This window comes from Rhinopithecus bieti, unplaced genomic scaffold (genome assembly GCF_001698545.2).
Source record: "Rhinopithecus bieti isolate Rb0 unplaced genomic scaffold, ASM169854v2 scaffold_25288, whole genome shotgun sequence".
Lineage (NCBI taxonomy): Eukaryota > Metazoa > Chordata > Mammalia > Primates > Cercopithecidae > Rhinopithecus > Rhinopithecus bieti.
This window is the reverse complement of record NW_016811567.1, coordinates 1,230,761-1,250,810: the sequence shown is the minus strand read 5'-3', so window position 1 is coordinate 1,250,810 and position 20,050 is coordinate 1,230,761. Positions and strand designations below refer to the sequence as shown.

The 20,050-nt window shown below is 34.7% G+C and overlaps 1 protein-coding gene across 4 annotated transcripts in view; it reads right to left on the bottom strand.

Moving 5' to 3' along the window:
* Positions 1-20,050, bottom strand: part of CNOT2 (CCR4-NOT transcription complex subunit 2) — a 117,332-nt gene that overhangs the window by 17,988 nt on the left and 79,294 nt on the right. For all 4 annotated transcript variants that reach the window (XM_017894048.1, XM_017894052.1, XM_017894051.1 and 1 more), the window contains 7 exons: positions 11,501-11,648; positions 10,607-10,789; positions 8,228-8,307; positions 5,530-5,655; positions 3,572-3,696; positions 2,524-2,644; positions 2,267-2,423 (listed from right to left, as the gene is read on the bottom strand). In XM_017894048.1, the coding sequence (XP_017749537.1) occupies positions 2,267-2,423; positions 2,524-2,644; positions 3,572-3,696; positions 5,530-5,655; positions 8,228-8,307; positions 10,607-10,789; positions 11,501-11,648 (940 nt within the window). The remainder of the gene's footprint in view (positions 1-2,266; positions 2,424-2,523; positions 2,645-3,571; positions 3,697-5,529; positions 5,656-8,227; positions 8,308-10,606; positions 10,790-11,500; positions 11,649-20,050) is intronic.

Here is a 20,050-nt window from a genome sequence, read left to right as displayed (position 1 = left end):
AGCCTAGCCAACATGGTGAAACCCTGTCTCTACTAAAAATACAAAAATTAGCTGGGCATGGTGGCACATGCCTGTAATCCCAGCTACTCAGGAGGCTGAGGCAGGAGAATCGCTTGAACCTGGGAGGCAAAGGTTGTAGTGAGCCAAGATAGAACCACTGCACTCCAGCCTGGGCAACAAGAGCAAGACCCTGTCTCAAAAAAAAAAAAAAAAAAAAAAGATTTGGGGTTTTTAATCATAATGAAACCACAAACTTTTACTGGGTGTTGAGCAGAGGAGTAATTTATTCAAAAAGAACTCTCTTGGCTGTTATATGAAGAGATTGTATGAGAAGAGGGATAAGGACAATCAGTTCCCCCAGGAACTGGCTAATGGAGTATTCAGGCAAGAGAGAATGATTCAAACAAGGGTGGTAGCAGTTAAAAAGTAGTGAACTTTGGTCAGATTCTGTATATATTTTGGGAAAAGCCTGATTATGGGGTATAAAAGAAAGAGGAGTTAAGAATAATGTCAAGCTTCTGGAAGTACAGAGTTACCACTGACTGAGATTGGAAAGGCTATAGACAGAGTAAGTTGGGGGGTGATAATTCAAGAAATATTTAATTGGCAATTGAATGTAAAAATCTCACACTCAGAAGTATGGAATGGAAACATATGTTTGGGATTCCTTAATATATATGGTATTTAAAACAATAAGACTAGAAAAGACCATAAAGGATATAAATGCAGAGAAGAGGAATGACACAAAGAGGTCAAGAAGAAAAGGAGGAGGCACCAGCAAAGGAAACTGAAAAAGACCAACCAGTGAGGATGAGGTAAAAAATGGTGCTCTCAAATTCAAGGACAAGAATGTGTATCAAGGAGCAAGAGTTTCTCCAAGTGATCACTGAATTTAATAACATAGAGGTCATTTGGTGACCTGAATAAAAGCAGCTTTAGTGAAGTGGCGGGGACAAAATCCTGACTGAAATGGGCTTACCAGAGAATGGAGAAGACCAAGTTGGAGGAAGGGAGACGATTCTTTGAAAAGTTTTGCTTCAAAGAGAAATAAAGAAATGGGAAAGTAACTTACAGAGGAGATTGGATCAAATGAAGATTTTAAGATGAAAGAAGTAACAATGTATTTCTATGTTGATGAAAATGACCCAACAAAGTGTGAAAATCTGTTGTTAAGTAGAACTCATGGGTCAATTGCAGTAATAGGGTGGAAGACAAGAATAACGTAGATGTAGATGGCTGTAGGTAGTCAGATTTGGTGGCTAGATTGTGCTAAATGTGCTCTTCTAATTGCTTCCATCTTTCTTAGTACAGTAAAAGTAAAAAGCAAGGTCATCATTTGATAGTAAGAACAAGGAGAAAAGGTATTAGGGGCATGCAGAAGTGTATGTAATTGTATAAGAGAGCAAAAGAGTAAATGGACTAAGCATGCAAGGTATAATTATCCCTGGTCGAATTAAGAGCCTACTTTTGAGGTTCCTGGGTACGAAAATAAAGGAAGCCCAGGCAGTGATATCATGTGTTTTTCTCTAGCAGGGCTCAGTAGCACAGGTCAGGAATGAAATAGGCAGAAACAACCAGTACTGTAGCTTTGGCCATGCAAGTATAACAACATGAGAAAATGGCAAAGTAGTCATGGGATATGTAAATGAACAATTATGACTGACCACAGAATTTCATGGGTAAGAAGGGAGTTGATCACAGAAGAAGAGAGACAGGGATATGGAAAAACAGTTAAAACACAGAAGAATCAATAGATTGAAGGCCCCAGTGGAGTGAAATGATTACAGGAATTACAGTACCAGAAGAAGATAAATAGAAAATAGAAAGTGGAAGTCGGAAAGCATGTGAGCACAGATTTTAAAATTGAGAGACTGCAGTTACTAACAAAGACTAGCTCAAACGGTTAACTAAAGGAGTGGCTGAAGTATACTACAGGACAAAAATTCCTGGAGGAAAGAAATTCAAGGAGCTGAGATTTCAGGATTGTGGAAGGTGTGTGTATATATATACACACACCTACATACACACACACATACTTGCACACGCACGCACACACGCACCCACACACAGACATATAAAATGCCAAATTATAAAAGGAATACTGCAGCGTGCCAGTGATCTAAGAGCTAATATGAAAGGGAATGACCCAGAGAAAAAACAGATTACAATGAGTAGCAGTAGGTGAGATAATTTGATGACATGATATTAAAAACTGGAAGTCTGAAGAGGTATTATGTATAGACATGGAAAAACAGAAAAAACTTACTCAGGAGAGTTCAGATTGAGGCCTAATGTTGTTAAGTCACTTCCTAATGCAAGATGTACCATTCCTGGGTCTGTCTCTGCTGCCCTGATAAATGTTAACAGGCCAATCATTCCAAATTGGTCCGTCACCATCCCTTGAGGAATGTTAGTAACCCGACCTGGGTAGAAAAAACACAGTTGCTTTTATTTTCAAGGAAAAGTTAAAAAAAAAAAAAAAAGCATTCTATAATATCTTTGACATAGATTCTAGAGTCCCACCATCAGGTAACACCTGGATCCCTTTTTTCTGCTGGTTATTATTTTGTGTTGTTGAACTTTTATCTCCAGGGAATTTGGGTCCATCTGTACTTGAAGTTGTCTTGCCAGATGTATTCAAATTCTAGCATGAAAAAAATTAAATGTGACATTAAAATTTGTTAAGTATACAAATTAAAGTTCACATATTAATACCTTGCTATTTATTCTTTATTATATTTAAATTGGTAGTAAATTATTACCTGTTTTTCAAGTTCTATAGAAAATTATTTCCATCACTGTTCCATGGTATACAAATAAATCCTATATCATCCACATTTGAGTATTTAAAGAAAAGAAATCAAGGGAAAATATTCTTATTTATCTCAGATCTTCAGTCACAGAAAAAAAAATCTATCTCTTTCTCAGGTCTTTATGCTTTGGGATACACTTGAAGTTACACTCCTCAATGCTTTCATGTAAAAGAGAAACTAAATATAGTACATTACCTAAAATCACCAAAGCTACCTCAAAGATAAGTTAGAACATGTAAGCTTTAAAACTTTGTACTTATTCTAATTCTTACCAATCTTCTTTATCAATTATTTTAATAATATATAAACTCCCATCACACACACAGAAAAGCTATTTTCAGTGAAATGTGGAAGAAATAAACATATTTGTTAAGTCAGAAAGAAGAAGCTGAGTTGGCTGAATCAACACAGGTATAAAAATGTGTATAAATTCTTCAAGGAGAAAACTTACTCAAGAAAAACACAGCTCCTTAGAAGGCTATATTATCAAACTTCATGGGATCCAGCTGACAGGGACTACAATAAAAGTCTAAATTAACTCTGAGAAGTTCAACAGAAATTTGCAAACCTATATGAAATAGGAAAAAAATAGGCTATCTTCTAAGTTATAAAGCTTTTCCACATTCTTCAGAAGTTAGATTATTACAGAAATCAAGATAAAACAGTTTTGTAATAGTATTTAGTAAGTAACTGTTAATATAAGAGAAATCTGAAGGGAAAAACTACATCACTCACTCACATAGTTCTCAGTTACTTACAGATTTACTGTCATCATTACTTGATGTTGGATCTTTATAACTGGAGCCTGGTAATGCTGGAAAATCTTCATTGTGTATTGAGAAGTCCTGGGATTGTTCATTTGCTGGTTTTGTTACCATTCCAACTATGTAATGAAAATAATCCGGAGAATTGCAATTGATACTTATGATATTTTGCTACAGATTATAAAGTTAACTTTCCTCATGATAATATACCAAAAGGTTTCTTTTTTTTAATGCTATGAAAGCGTACTTCAAAAAATTAGTATCCAGGGTAACAATGAAGAACTAAATTTTCATTTACTGATTAATAACTCAACATACAAAATAATACAAGGGAAATCAATAGTAATCTTGTACATCTACTGTCATGTGTAGGTGCTTAAAATTTAATTTGATATTGGATTAATTATTAACAATTTTGGTTTAAAAGCTTGTTTTATTTAAATATTTGACTAGATATAAATACCAGTTAACTGTCAAATACAAATGAACAAAATAAAATTTAAAAGAATATGTCAGTATTCTACTTGAAAGCGACTTACAGAGTGAGCAAATTGCAATCAATTATAAAACAACTCCATATTATTTCAGATTTTCTTGGACTCCATGTTATAGATGTAAAACATGCAAGAACTGGGAAATAATCCTCCCACTATACTTGGCATTAGTCAGGCCCTTATTGGAGAACAATATCCAGTTTGGGGCTCCACAATTCAAGAACGATATGGAGAAACTAGAGATGGTCCAAGGAGAGCAACGGGAATGATTAAAGGGATGAAAAAATGGACCTATGAGGAAAGGTTAAAAACATTAGAGTCTGAACTGAGAACCAAGTAGCTAGGCACTCAACTTCCAGAGCAGATGATTTTTTTTTTTAATTTTGGGGAGACTAATTTGGAAACTTTAGAATTTAAACAATACATTTTTCCCTTCTTCATATACTGTTATTTGTATTCATATCTGAATGGCACAGAAATCCTTCTTGGTTGAAAATGTGATCAAATATTAATTCTATCTTAAAATAATGGATGAACTGATTCTTTTAAATCCACCATTTTGTTACTGGCCTCCATCAGGTTTTCCCAAAAGAAAAAAACTATGTGATAAAAACAGTATAGCCACATTGCTGTCACAGAATTTTCATGCCCAAATTGTTACACTGTTATTGCATATGTTTCCCCTCCTTTATTTCTGTTTATCCCTGATTAGCCAAATCTCTTATCTATTAGAGACAGTGAAAAAGGGTGATGAAGGATATTCATGGAAACCAACAGTCTGCATAAGCTATACATGACCCATGAGCAATGGTTTTCAACAGGGGGCAATTTTTTTTCCCCAGGTGACATCTGCCAATGTCTGAAAACATTTGTGTCTGTCACAATAGAGGCTGTGGGGGTTGGAAACAGAGAGTGCTACTGGCATCTTATAGGCCAAGGCCAGGAATGTTGCTTAGCATTCTATATAAACACCACAGCCCCCCCACATCTCCTCTCTACAAAGAATTACCTGGCCCAAATGTCAACGGTGTGGAGGTTGAGAAACCTTGGCTCAGAAAAACATCTTCAATGTATAGTCAGTCATTATTAATCACCAGGAATATATTCTTTTGAAAAAATGTGTGATCAATTAAGAAGAGAAAAGGCAGACCACAAAAATAAATCACCTAAGGTAAACTAAAGCAGGGATAACAGAAGAAAATTAACTTCTGAATACCAATGAGGACTTCCTCTTGGGTTTTTGTACAAAGTTTTCCCATTTAACTTTGCTACCACGGTATTCTGGGAAGAAAAATCACTTTTAATATATCAATTCTGAAAAAATTACACTAACCTGATTAGAAAATGCAAATATATATGTACACACACACAAACATATGTATATGTACATGTAAATGCATGTGTGTGTGCACATACAATGGAAACTTCTCACTGGTCTTCATTAAAAAGCTTAATTACCATAAGGAGCTCTTCCAGCCAAGGGGTTTATTAATGGAGTTGGGTTACCACTTCCTTCCCTTCTGTTTCGGTCTGCTAATGCTGGGAAATCTGAAAGGTCCAATCCTGTCACATTTTCACTTCCGTCTAAATAATAAGAAAGAACACTGGTTACTGATTCTACAAATATTTTTAAGAGATTATAAAAACCAACCATAATATAATTAGAAATGATTGTGCTTTCTTCCTAAATAATGCACGGCACTGTACTAGGTATATGTAGCTGCTCAAAAGATACTTGCAGATTGATTTCATGTCAAAGAATTTCATGAACAATTTAGCAAAGCAATACGCAACCAGCATAATAAAAACCCCCAAATCCTAGAGATACAACAAAGAGAAGAAAAAGCACATATTTTCCCCGTGGAAGATGGTAATCTAAAATTATAGCTTGTGAGCTAACAAGAGGGAGATTGTTACGATATAACTGGTCTTTTCATTATGCTCAGATGGAGGTTATATCTAGAATGCTTGAAGCTTCAGTTACACACAAATGGTGACAATGATAGTGCCTCCTGCAAATGGCCAGAAAGATAGCTGAGGCACAGGCAGTGACGCAGAAGCCCTGAGGACTTCCACCTGTAATTGATTGCGTTCATATACAAATGTGTGTGCACACGGGTGCGGTACAAAAGGGTAGCAGTAGGGTTCCCATATATGGTAAATGGGTTGGAAATACAGAAACACGATACAAAGCCCAGAAGTTTATATTACCTATTACACAGTAGGCGCTCAATAAATATATATAGAATAAATTAAATGTATTTTTGTTCATTTTAAGTTAAAACAATCAGCTGGCTTCCTTTAAAAATTAAAATTTAACCCAACTTCTCTACTTTGTCTATTTTAATCATCTCAATTTCTTAACTTTTTATTCTTATAACCTTGTGTTCTTAATTTTGAAGAAAACTTTCTACCTTCCTTTTAGCCTGTGCTATAGCTTTTAATTTTTGTTTCACCATTTTCAGTTTATTTTGCCATTTCCCAATTAATTTTTAGTTTTCTCCAAATTTCACAACTGTAAGAATCTCAAACAGCAAATATTATCTCAAGATTACTTTGTTGTACAGAAAAACAACAGACACCATTAAATTTATTAACATTCAAAGACAGGTGACAATTCAAATTACAAGGGTAAAGATAAATCATTCTAACCTGCGTTTTACAAAACTGCAGTTTTAAAATTTATTTCTGCAGTTTAAGAACTTTGAATTAAAACATCATTGAGTAAGACAATAGAAATTAACAATTTATATCCTTCTTCAATTTATAATTTCTCAAATTCTTTGATTATAAATTAATTATACATTTTGAATATATATTCACTTCTAATACATATCTTTAGGTCTTCCAAGATGGAATTTAAATTTGCCATATATTATTTGAGACTATGTTTTAAACTAAAAGAGTTAATCAAACCCCAATCTATATTTTAGGAAAGAACTGGGCATTTTCTAGCATAAAATACGCTTAGTTAAAACAGAATTGAAAAAATAATTATCGTTTTATAGCACTGTATAAAACCATAATGCAGAATCTAAGATGGCACTGTCAGACATCTTTACTTGTTACTTTGCATCACATTTAGGAAAAAAAAAACTACAACTAAATTACGATATGCAGATGCAGCCTGATTTCAAAGACATTAAAGTATGAAGAAATGTACATTTTAGAAACAATGGAATATACTATTTCATACTACATCTTGAACACAAGCTACCACTTACAAATGCTAAAATTTGGAATCTTTTTTCAAAGCTTTTAATCTTGTGTGGTTAATCTGTGCTGCTGAGCATACATTAACATTTAGAAATTAAAAGCTCATAGCTACAAATGACATTTCCTTATTAAATCTTCTCTTGCCTCTACAAACGCTCCATTTCAGTGAGCATTCTTTTACCTTTCACTTCCTTTACACTTAATTCTCTCCCAATTATGCTGTTCATTTTTGCTCCTATGATCATAACATCCTTTATTTCCTTTCTCAGGAAAGGGTCTGTAGGGTGGAGAGGGTAAAACCTAAAGCAAAATAGCAACAAAGCTTCCTGTTCTCTTCTATCTGAAGCAGTTGATAAAAGAAATAAACCAAAAGACTGCAGGGATTTTTTACTGTCAAAATCAGAGTTAGTTTTCCATGTAACTAAATTTTATACATAAAACTGGATCAATAATTCATAAAGGTTAAATGCCAACATTAGTATTATTAAAACTATTAAGAAAAAATGTAAGTGTTCTACACAATTTTAAAGGTTCTCTTCAGTTTGGATCTCCATAGCCAGAATGTCATACCACCCAACGTAGTCTAAGCTATAGTTCTCACAGTTGCAGGGCTGAGGACAGTAAAAGCTATGAAGCAAAATATTTTGAGGCATAAATACGAACTAAGTTAATGTGTAGGCTTTCTCTAGGTGTTAAGGAAATAATCCTGATGTTATAACACAAATTACTATGTTACCATGCCAAGTAAAAAATACATATATTTACATATCTCTCAACTATTCACTGTATTGAATTCTATTCCTATTTCTCACTGAATTAAAATCTACCATCTAGCACAATAAAAAATCCTACAGTATTTAAAGACCAGTGTGTTGAATTGCTTTATATTTCATAAATCTATCATATTTTTTGTAGGGTACTAGCTCCAGAATAAGCTTACCTGTTCCATTAAAAATGTTACTTGATAAGGAGTTATTCATTCCAAATGCCTGATTCCTGTTCATTCCAAATCCAGACATACTGGGTACATAGAAAATAGTTTTAGATATACAGTAAGAACACTAACTTTCAGATGAAGAAAACAGAAGTGTATATTTTGGTCTCTTCATATAAAATAACAATATGTTTCAAAACCAACACTAGTATTATTTTTCTGAATCTATTCTTTATCTTTACTTGAAAACTTCTCTAAAGTCCTTCCATGAACAAATGAGAACCAGAACAATTTAAGCAGATTAGTTAAAAAAACAAAATCTCAAGAATTTATATATGAACCTTGAGGAAAACAGATTCAGGGCACATTTTGTGTACTTGAAGAGTCAACTTACTGGATACCTGAATTACCTAACCTCAAAAATATGCAGGTTAGTGTTAAGATTATTCTTGCTAAATAGTTGTTTTTATTCTTTATTGGTAAAGCTTGCAATTACTACTTTTCATAACAGATCTTCTCTCATACAGCATCCATCTTTCCCAACTAGAATATAAACTCCTCATGGACAGAGTTTATGTCATATGCCTCCCATGTCAAACTCCTCCCTGCGTCCTCTGCCCTTTAGTGTTCAGGAAGACATAACAGACATTCAATAAATATGTAGCTGACCTGAACCGAATGGTGCGTTTTAAAACTGAATTCAGTGCTCAAAAACACATCATTCTTATCTAAATATAGTTTATCTTTCATATACTTAAAAGAAAACACAGTCTATGGTGTCCCCAATTTTAAATTAACGCACAACTGGTATTTCGTAAATAGTTACAAATGCCTCCCTCCCTTTTTTGTAAAAGACTAAGCATGTGAAGAAAAAAAAAAATAAGGCTGAACTTAGAGCAAGGCCAAATAATTAAGAGTGTCAATAGGAATTGTTAATGCAGATTCTATAGTGAAACTACATGTCTTTAACGTCATATATTCTTCTGATAAAAGGTACTTAGTGTATCAATGTTGTAAGTGGGGTTAATCTGTATGAAGATGACAGGGGTTTTTGGGTTTTGACTAAATCTATAAACCTATAGCGAAACAATTTTTGGATAAAACATGCAGCTGACAAAACAACAAACACTCTAGAGAAGAGCCAGAAAGTCAATGGAAATTTTTGTTTAATAGCATATTAGAATTGCTGATGCTATTACAGGTACCATCAAACATGGAATAAGTGCTCAGAGATGAAAACAATTTATAATAAATACAATCTGCCAATAGTAGAAATAAGCAGGGTTTTAGAGATCCATGTTACATTGACAATTTAAGCAAAGTATATTTTAAAAACAAAATGTGAAAAAATACTGAAAGGTAAAATTTTAAATATACATTCAATGCCCAATACTATGAGAATGTACAAAGATAGGATAAAGTTACGATAAAGATATAAGGTTAGAAAGCTATCAAGGAGATGAGAATTTTGATAACTTCACAAATAACTTTTTTAAAATTTAAAAGAGCAGTAAAATTATAGATATCTAAATAAAAGCAAAACCCGGAGTTTATGGAATGAAGATTAAACAGTAAATGTGCTAAACCTATTTTAATTCAGATGTTACTAGACAAAAGAAAGTGAACCAAATAGGTATGATAATAACAACTAGATCAAGGTCATTTTGCCCCTACATTTCTCCATTTAAAAAATATACATATACATGTAGGCAATCAAGCTTCAATACTACTTTGCAAGAAAGTGTTGTATTTCAGACATAATTCTCATACAAATTACCCAAACAGCTTGAAAATCTAACAAAACGAGTAACTCCTCTTATTTGCAAAGTATATGCAACAGACTATGCAAAGAGAAGTGAAAAGTACAAAACCCATCTTTTTGTTTTGAATCCCTAAACATGATACGGTTTTCAAATACTATAGATGTGATCTTAAAAAGTCTTTGGTTGGTAAGTCTCCAATGCACAAAACCAAATCTTACTTGAGAAGGTATTCAAAGTATAACTAAAGCAAAGTAGTAACAGTCACACATGTCTCCAGTTCTATTCATAAGCCTAGAACTCTTAACACACAGGTAATCAACTTATTTTATAAAGAGAGGACATATCAACTAAAATCTGCCTGGTGGCGAATCCAAGAACAATCCTTTTCTAACAACAACAACAACAACAACAACAAAAAGTTTTAATGTGCTTTCCAAAATCAACCTGATTTTCAAGAAAACGTATCGTTTTGTGATGGGTAACAGAATCTTTGGACATAAATGCATGATGAAACACACTTATTAAAGAGAAGCCACATCTCAAGAACAAAGTGAAAATATGAAAAGGCAAATCTGAGTATACCCAGAAAGACAATTATACACAGTATCAATAAACATCTTACCTGTTCACAGTAAAAGGCTGTCGAGAAGGCTGCTGCTTTGGCATACATATTATGCTTGGCGAGCTTCTGTTGGGGCTACCTAACCCTGAACTGCTCATGCTATTTGTCCTGCTAGGAATTCCAATGCCCTGACCAACCTGGGAGTGGTTCATCATATTCCTAGGATTCATAGGCAAAATACCCCTGAAAAAGAAGTCCATTATACTAAATAAGCTCTCTACAATCACTCATTAAAATTCTCTATAAATAATCAATTGGTCCAACCCTAGAATCTCAAATATACTTTCAAATTGCAGTTCTAATTTTTATTAATTCTTTAGTCATTCTAGCTCTTTGAAAAGAAAAAGTAAATAAACAAGAAAGGGCAAATTATAGTGCAACTGACATGGTTATCTAAGATAAGAGAACTACTGGTGTGACTGTGACATAAAATATAACATATTTCACACACATGATTAGAATAATTTCATTTCAAAGGCATATCGTTTTATCCTCTGCATACTAAATGTATAGTCTATGTCATCTGTTTTACTTTATGCTCATTAGAGCAATGGATGCGTGGTGAGGGAGCAATGATCACAATCATCTGGGGAGGAATTTTAAATTGCACATATTTCTTTGAGGAAGACAGATGCCTTTTGAAAAAGCTCCCCAGGAAGTGATTAACCCTTGATATCCACCCCACTGACAACCAGTATGAGAGCTGCAGTATAAAAACCACTTGTATTGTACTTAACAATTTGCACTGAAATAAAAAGAGCATAGGTATTTTCTTCCTCAGTGAAAGGCACTGAACCAGAAAATCAAATAATTAATTACCCTATTAAAAAATTAAAAGTTTGCTTACTCTACCAAGATACATTTTGAAAAATATTCTGGTCCATTAATAAATACCTGCTTGGAGATGGAGGCGTATGAAGTGACATTGTTGGTACCCCTGTTGTTGGCGTGACGTGGCTCGGTAACTGAGTGCCTTGTGATAAGCTGCGATTTAACTGAGGGGTATTGTTGCTCATCCCCCTCATTGGAAGGCCTAGTGCACCTAATAAAAAAATTCAGAAGAAGGAAATTCATTGCCATCAGGAATGAAATTGTTATCCATCTTCTGGAGTTGGCAATTTAAGACACTTTTAATGACCTAACATAGTACGCAAATTTTAAATGGATATATTTGATTCATTCCAAATAAACTCTGATTTTAACAAAAAACTATGTTCTAGTCTGAAATTTAATATTACGAATGGATATTTCTTTCATATTCCTATTTTTCATATTTCAATTTCATTATAAAGTATATCAATGACTAACAAATAAGTTACAATATTATGAATAGATATTGCTCCAAAATTTTCTTAAAGGCCTATTTGCACATATGTACATGTGTATATACAAAGAGGCCATTATGAAATTTTGCAATCATGTGTTTTTATGTCTTTATTCACAACTGATGTATACAGAAAGACATTTAATTAACCCCACTTTGCTGAAGTAGTTTTAATTTTATGTGATCCTTTAAAATATATTTTAGAAAAGCCAATTTACTATTTATACATATTTCTCAACATTAGTATTTTTACAACCCCAACATAAAATGCCAGCAACTGTTAAAAAAAACTCAAACTGATATAGCTATAAAAGACAAAATTTTAAAACATTTAAAAATATGTCAAAATATAATGGCCCTATATTTATCTAGTACCCCTGAAGCCAGGTGTGGGGATGGACTATACATTCTAATAGGTTTATTTTTTTAAAGACTACTAAGAGTTTTATCATTCCGATACAAAACAAAACAAAACAAAAAAAATACTTTGGATAAACTTTTTTTTTTAAATGTATATTTCCTGAGTTTTTATTCAGATTATAGGAATTATAATTTATTTAATAATCCAGGATATTTATCATAGACAGCATACGTTTATTTTGTTTCCTTTTATGCTTCAAAGTCAAGAAGTACAGCTATCACTTACGCTGTCATATCTGTCTACGAATTCCTCCTCCTTTCCCCTATCTTCCTGACCCACACTTTTTAGTGCTTTCTATTTCTAGTCTGCTTCATCAACCAAACTTGTTCTGAACTAGAGATTAAATAAAAGGGATAAGATAGAGTGAGAGCTAATCAGTAAATAGATGACTTCAGTGCTAGGGACTTAAGGTGATTTTATCTTTTGGCATAATAATGTTTCACCTTCCAACCTAGGGACAGGAGTGGTTAGCGAGTATCTCACTGATTGTTATCTTAAATTTGGCAGCCTGTATCTCAGCTTGTAGCCTAACTTTGCCTCTCAACTGAATGAATCCAATCAATCTAATTCAATACAGCTAATATATTCTACGTATATACTTTTCACTCAAGTTTCATGAAGACCCAAGCTTGGTTCTGCCTTTCTGTAAGATACTTTAAGGGAACTGGCCTAGATTACATGTACACTGTTACGTATGTCTACAATCACCGTAAGTTTTGTGACTATGAGAATGCCACTAGCTGTAGCCACTTTCTCTGAATCTGGGACAAAATAAGGAAGAATAAGAGATTAAAAATCAGCCTGCTTAAGATTTCTTCTGAAGAAATCTGTCTTTTCCCTCCCTCAAGCACACCATTTTTCTTTAAGGCTTTCTAGGTGTGCTCATAACCATCAACATGATACTTTTCACATCATTCATTCAACAAACATTTAATGAATGCCTACTATGTAACAAGCATTGTGCTAGCTGCTGGGGATACAGCAGTGAACACAATAGAAAAGGCCCCTACCCTCAGGGAGCTTACATCCTACTCCCTAAACATGCTGTCCTGAAGTCAGCTATAGCTGCAAATTTTCCTCAGGAATGTGTTTCTCACAGTTACTGACCACCAAGATAATGTCAAACAATTTTAGAGCCAGAAGGGATCTTAAAGATCACCTAGTTCCCATTTCCCAGACAGATAAGGAAACTGAGCCTCATATAAGTTAACTGACTTCTCCATGGCAACACAAAGAACTAGGACTAGAATTTAGATCTCTCAGCTCCTTAATAGCAGCACTATGGGAGCCCAACAGAACTCTCGATTAGCACCCCTGTGAGTGCCTATTAATTGCAACACCTCTAATGTATTTTCTCGCTGCTTCCAACCTTTTTTCTAAATCTCCATGTCTTGCTCTCTTCCCTCCATTTTCTTTTTCTCTCATCTTCATACCTATCAGTTTTCTTTCTTGTTTTACTTTTCCTTTACTTTTCACCCTCTCTACACATTCACCACCATAAACAACATACATTTTTCAAAAATCTAGTGCACCTTTGTCCCCCTTTTAATAATCGTTGAGCCCTACAAAAGGCTCACTGAGATTTGACTCCTTCAAGTCTCCACATATATATTATTCTCTGCTGTATCATAAAAATTTATAATTTCAGGAATATTTTAGAGATTGGAAGTTATCTGAACATCAGCAAAAAAAAAAAAATCTGGAGAAGAAAACAAGAATGGTAAGGCTGTCTTGTCAATTAGGGATTGGCATCCTTGAATTGATTTTAGTGCTAAAACTGGACAGAGACCATATGGAATAAAGTAACTTACTTTCAGTGTTTAATTTTAGCTTTCGAAAATTAATCTTCACAAAACAGCTAACAATTTCAAAAGTCTAAGTTTCATTTTGCTGAAGTAGTACAAAAAGATCAAAAAAGAGTACATCACTTCAAATTGGATCATCAACCCCTGAATACTCAATAACTGTTACTTTAAATTTATTTTAAAAACTGAATTTCTTTAAAACATAAAGAATTAATGGCACTGGATAGGTATATATAAAGATCTGTTTTTGGGAAACTAAATACACCAAGTCATTAACTTTGAGTTGCTTGAGTCCTGAATAGGATCAAGGGGAAAAAAAAATCTAACTTCTCACTAGTATAATTAGAAACAATCACAGAAAATCATCTCTAAAATATTATGCCAAGAATAGGACATACAGCTGAAAAAAAGAAAAAAAAAAGAAAAATGGGAAGAACTCAAGGAGTTTCTTGGCATAAAAAAATGAAAACAGGCAAAAATATGTATAAATGAGTTCTGTATGAGCAGGTGACTGGGGGGGACAGTAAAATTAAAATTTATCGGGCACTTCTCAACAAAGCACTATACTACTTCATCTCACTTCCTTCTTATAATCATCTTATAAAGAGGGTTATCACCTTTTTACAAAGAATAAAATAACAAAATTTTAAAAAAAGTTTAAAAGGTTATAATTCTGAGTCAAATTTTTCTTTCAATCTAACAACTGCTAATTACGAATAATACAAATGGAGGACTATACGAACACATTCTAAATAGATTCCTGCCTCTTATCTGGCAGGGTGTTAGACAGTCAAAACAAATTCTTTATTGATCATTTTTCAGAAACCCTTAAAGAATATGATCTAAGAAATTATTCCACTAATTATTTTCACTGCACAAACTGATTAACAGCACATCCCTTAAACACTTATGGCAAAATATGTCATTCTTTATTCAATATTTTACTAGAAACAAAAAATACTAAGTTACATGAAAAAAATAAAATCATAGCAACCAAATCCCTGAATAGTCATACTTAAAGTCCTCTAATATCTTTATGGGGGTAGGAGAGAGTAGTCCTCAATTGATGCCTCAAAGTGTCCCCTTTTCCATTTGCAAAGCAGCCAGCTTCCTCTAGGAACTCACTGGCATGCCCATACTAAAAAGGGCAACAGTTCTAAATGGTGCTCTATCTCAATGGCTTCTTACTTTCAACCTGTCTTGCACTTAGCTGGTTAATGATCCCTGTAAAATGATTTCCTTATGCAATTTTCTTCATTAAATTGAAAGTATTTTAGAATAGAAAAGACTCCAGAGATTATCCAAGTAGGTTACAGATAAAGAACTCACTTTAGGCATTAAGTGACTTGCTCAAGATCACAAGTAATGAGGCATAAAGACAATGATCCAATTTCTTGACTCCTATTTCAATGTCCTTTTTGCAACCAATATAATTTTCCATTTTTAAATGGTAGTTAATAATGTTTGCATCATCCAGGGAACTTTTATGTCTGGGTCTCCTCTCCAGCCATTGTGATTTTGGGCAATTATGGCAGCAGAATTTTAAAAATTCCCTAGGTGTTTCTATGGGTGCAGTCAGGGTTGAGAACCACTGTTCTATAGTATTAACATTCTGTCAAGACCCAAAGATGTTTTCTAACCTTAACGGACATTTTACTCTGTTTACATACTACATATCTGATTTATAATCTTCTTTCTTCTTTCTCTATTCCTTTCCTCAAATCTGTCCTTTACTACTCATATCTAGCTCCTCACCAAGAATACTTTCCCTTCTCCTGTTCTAGAGATACAAAAGACTACTTAAAAATAAATAAGTGCTATGACCAAGGTGTTTACATGCAGTAGACACGAAGTGTTTGAGTGCTTGTAAGAACTAACTCAGACTTGGGAACAGAATGAGTCTGGGAGCAGAAAAATTTTCCTGGAGGGGATAAAAGTTAGTATATGAATTAAACAACATATGAGACTTAGCCAGGTGTCTGGTGGTGGCAGTGGTGGGGAGTCAGGTGGGTATGAATGTTACAATAGTTCTGTCTGAGAGAATGACAAGATATATGAAAATAAGGACAAGTTATACACCTGAAGGAGGAACAGGCTTTGCCTTCTATGTGCTAAGAATGCATGAGACAAGAAACATGGATGGAGCTAAGTGGCTTCAACAACTATGAGAAGTGGCTGCTGTGCTCAAATCAGCTGAGAGTCTCAACATCTGGCTGGATCTTTAGAGGAGCGCCACAGAATCTTTACCTGTGGAACAGCTGTGTGGATCTCCCAAGTACACTCTACATTCCTCAACCTAAATTTCTGCTCTAGATTAGTGGCACTCATTCACAAAGGTTTGCAGGTCTGAAAGCTCAGAAATCATTCTTGATCCCTTTCTTTCACTCCTACATCATCCAGTCCCATTAGCTCTATCTACAAAATGTCCCAAATCTGATCACTTCTCAACACCTCCACTAGTCCAAGTCATCCTATTTTTTTTTTTTCCTGGACTACTGCAGTAGTAGTAACATTCCCTCTCTCTCTCGCTCCATAAAAACAGGACATTTGTTGTTTGCCATATTCTTACTTATATCTTGAAATAATACCTCATTCATTGTAGGCACTCAATAAATACATAATTATTAGAATGAATACATTCTATCACAATGTCTTAATTCAACAGATTCTTGGCATCTGTGGATTTAACACTGGTAGCTTCTACTATGTACAAATGGCTTTCTAGGGTCATGGCATTCAGGTTTCAAAGAAACTGATGTTTTCAGCTAATGTTCACATAGTTACTCTTACAAAGTAATATAATCCTGGCTCTACTACTTACTATCCATGTAACCTTGAGCAAATTCCTTAACCTCTCATGGAGCTGTTGTGAAGGTTAAATGAGTTAATTCACATAAATACTTAAAATCGTATCTGAAACACAGTAAATAATACTCAATAAATATTAGCTCTCTCTGTGTATGAGACATACCTATGGAAAGAAAGCCAACAGGTGGTACCAAAACTGAAGATAAAATAAGATAGTCTAATGAAGTGATAGTTTTCGCCAAAAAAAACAAAAACAGATGTTTTATGGCGGAAAATGTTATTCTATAGCTGTGTTCTTAAACTTGGAAAGTAGCAAAATATGAAGACTGTACTTCTTGCTGAAATCAATATTAACAGCCTAACAGGTTTCTCCTGTCTTGATATAGTAGGCCATTCCTAAATCTATCCCATGCTGTGGATGTTATTCCCACTGCTAAAACAAGTTTACTCACAGTGTGTTCAATGCTAATCTCAAATATAATCTCATCAGTAAATTATTTTCCTAATCATTTTCTAAGATACATGATTACTCCTGCCTTTGAAATATCCAAATAGTCTACAGCTGTACCATCCTGAATGTGCCCTATCTCATCTGAAATATCCAAATAACCCTGAACTTCTTACTCTACTACATAGCAAAATCATTTGTGTACTTATCCTACTAGATTATATGAGACTGCCTCTTGTTCATCATGCATTCAACATTTACTGAGTGCTTGTCATATGCAAAGTACTGAGGATACAAAGGCAATGAAGACATACAATAAATAATGCAGCAACACCACAGCAGTAGGTATACTATGCAGAGATGGCATAAATGAGGATGATCTCTTCTACCACACATCTGCAGTATCTAGCATGGCAGAACATGCATGGTAGGGACCCAATAAGTATTTGTCAACTTTAGTTCCTACCACCTTTTTGAAGCTTTTCCATACCACTATAGATAACTTTTTCTTTTTTTTGGTTCTTCTCAAGGAGAATGGTATAGACAGACTTTGTTCCCTAAAAGTCTGTCTCCACCATTCTGCATATGGTATCTTTAATCTATGTGTTAGCATGATAAGCGGTTATTTAATATTTTACATATAAATACGTTCTATCTTCCCTAACTATAAAACACGTGTTCAAGAGAGCAAGAAATCCCAGAGCACTCTGTACTTATTACTAAGCATTTAGTATCTGTTCAATGGTCCTACAATTTCCTAAAGCAACCAAAATATGTCATGCACCTATTTAAATAGCTGATAGCATCACTTCTGAACCACCCCACCTGTGCTCTGGGTTCTCTATGAAGCAAACAGCTTTCACATAGGTGTTCTTAAAGCAGGAGGCTAAAGAAATGTCTGCTGGAAGCATGAGACTATGTCATTGTTCTCAAGCTAGGAGTCCAGAACTTAGAAAGACAGATTTAGTTCCTCTTCCAACTAAACACCTGGGTCCTCTGAGAATTCAGATACAAATTTGTATAATGAATTCACCCAGATATTTTGCTAAGCTATGTGCCTATAAGATAATATGCACATAGAAAGCACTCAGTAAATGACAGTTTCCCTTTTTCTCCAATCTTACAAGGCCCTAGATCCTGCTGGTAACTAAGAAAAGGTAAATGCAATTATCAACCACTTAATTCCAATGCTTTGACTATCTAGGAGAAATTAATTCCTGGTTCCCTGTTGATTCTAATCTAAGAGACAGCTTAAGGGAGCTCATGGGTCTTGAAGCCTGTAAGGTGTACAGAAAGTCCTCACTTAATGCCATTGATCGTTCTTGCAAACTGTGATTTTAGGCAAAAAATCATACAGCAGGTCCTTGAATAATGTTTCATTCAACATTATTCCATTGTAATGATGATGAGAACAAAAAAATTGGTTTTGTTATATGTAGTTTTGCTTCGAGTCGCAGTTTCAAAAAGCTTACAAGTGTTTTTTGAGACGGAGTCTCGCTGTGTCGCCCAGGCTGGAGTGCAGTGGCCGGATCTCGGCTCACTGCAAGCTCCACCTCCCGGGTTCCCACCATTCTCCCGCCTCAGCCTCCGAGTAGCTGGGACTACAGGCGCCCACCACCGCGCCCGGCTAGTTTTTTGTATTTTAGTAGAGATGGGGTTTCACCGTGTTAGCCAGGAGGGTCTCAATCTCCTGACCTCGTGATCCGCCCGCCTCGGCCTCCCAAAGTGCTGGGATTACAGGCTTGAGCCACCGCGCCCGGCTAAAACTTACAAATGTTAAGTGAGGACTTAATTCACCTAAAAACTTATCACACACTCAAATATAACAAATAGGAAACATTATGCAACTTGAATACAAGAGTATACCCATTGGTTTCTATAGTTATCATTCCGTGCACAGTATTCACATGAATTCTTGGATGAAAAGTCTCTTACATATTTGGATACCATCATACTATACTAGAACCGAAGACCATACGAGTCTCTGTTCCAGCATTTTATGGCTACCTCATGGCACTGCATAATCACTTCCACCCAAATCTAGCCAAATCTAAGTTTAAGCACTTCTGTATCTATTCCAAGATGAACTCCCTTTCTTGTTTAATCTCAGTGACTCTTACTTCTAGAGAGGGCACTCTTCCTTCTGTATCTCTTCCACCACTAACCTTTCTAACCATCAAGAACACACAATAGATAGTAGATCTCACATTTTAATGGCATGAATTACAATTAAAGTTTGCCAACTGAATAGAATTAATAGTGGTACTCAAATGCACTTGGGAAACAAAAGAACTTTTAGTTACACCAATCTCAACGTGCAATTACAGTAAGTTGCCATAAGAATAATATCTCTAATCTACACTCACCTACTAATTCCTTATCTCTCCATCTTTCATTCAAGTCAGTCCCTTAAGTTTTGTCATTCTGACTTAAATTATTAAAACCTTAACCCTCAAGCCCCACATGGTAGCTTGTGTTCTGCTGTCTGACAAGGTGTTTGTTCAGAATACCTACCAGCTGAATGACCTATTTGGCCTTCCTGGGTCTGTCCTAACAGACAGAAATTGGCAACCTAGACTCTTTCTTTCTCCACTGGTTATAGCTTCTAGCTCAACATCTTGGAAAGTTGATCTAAGGT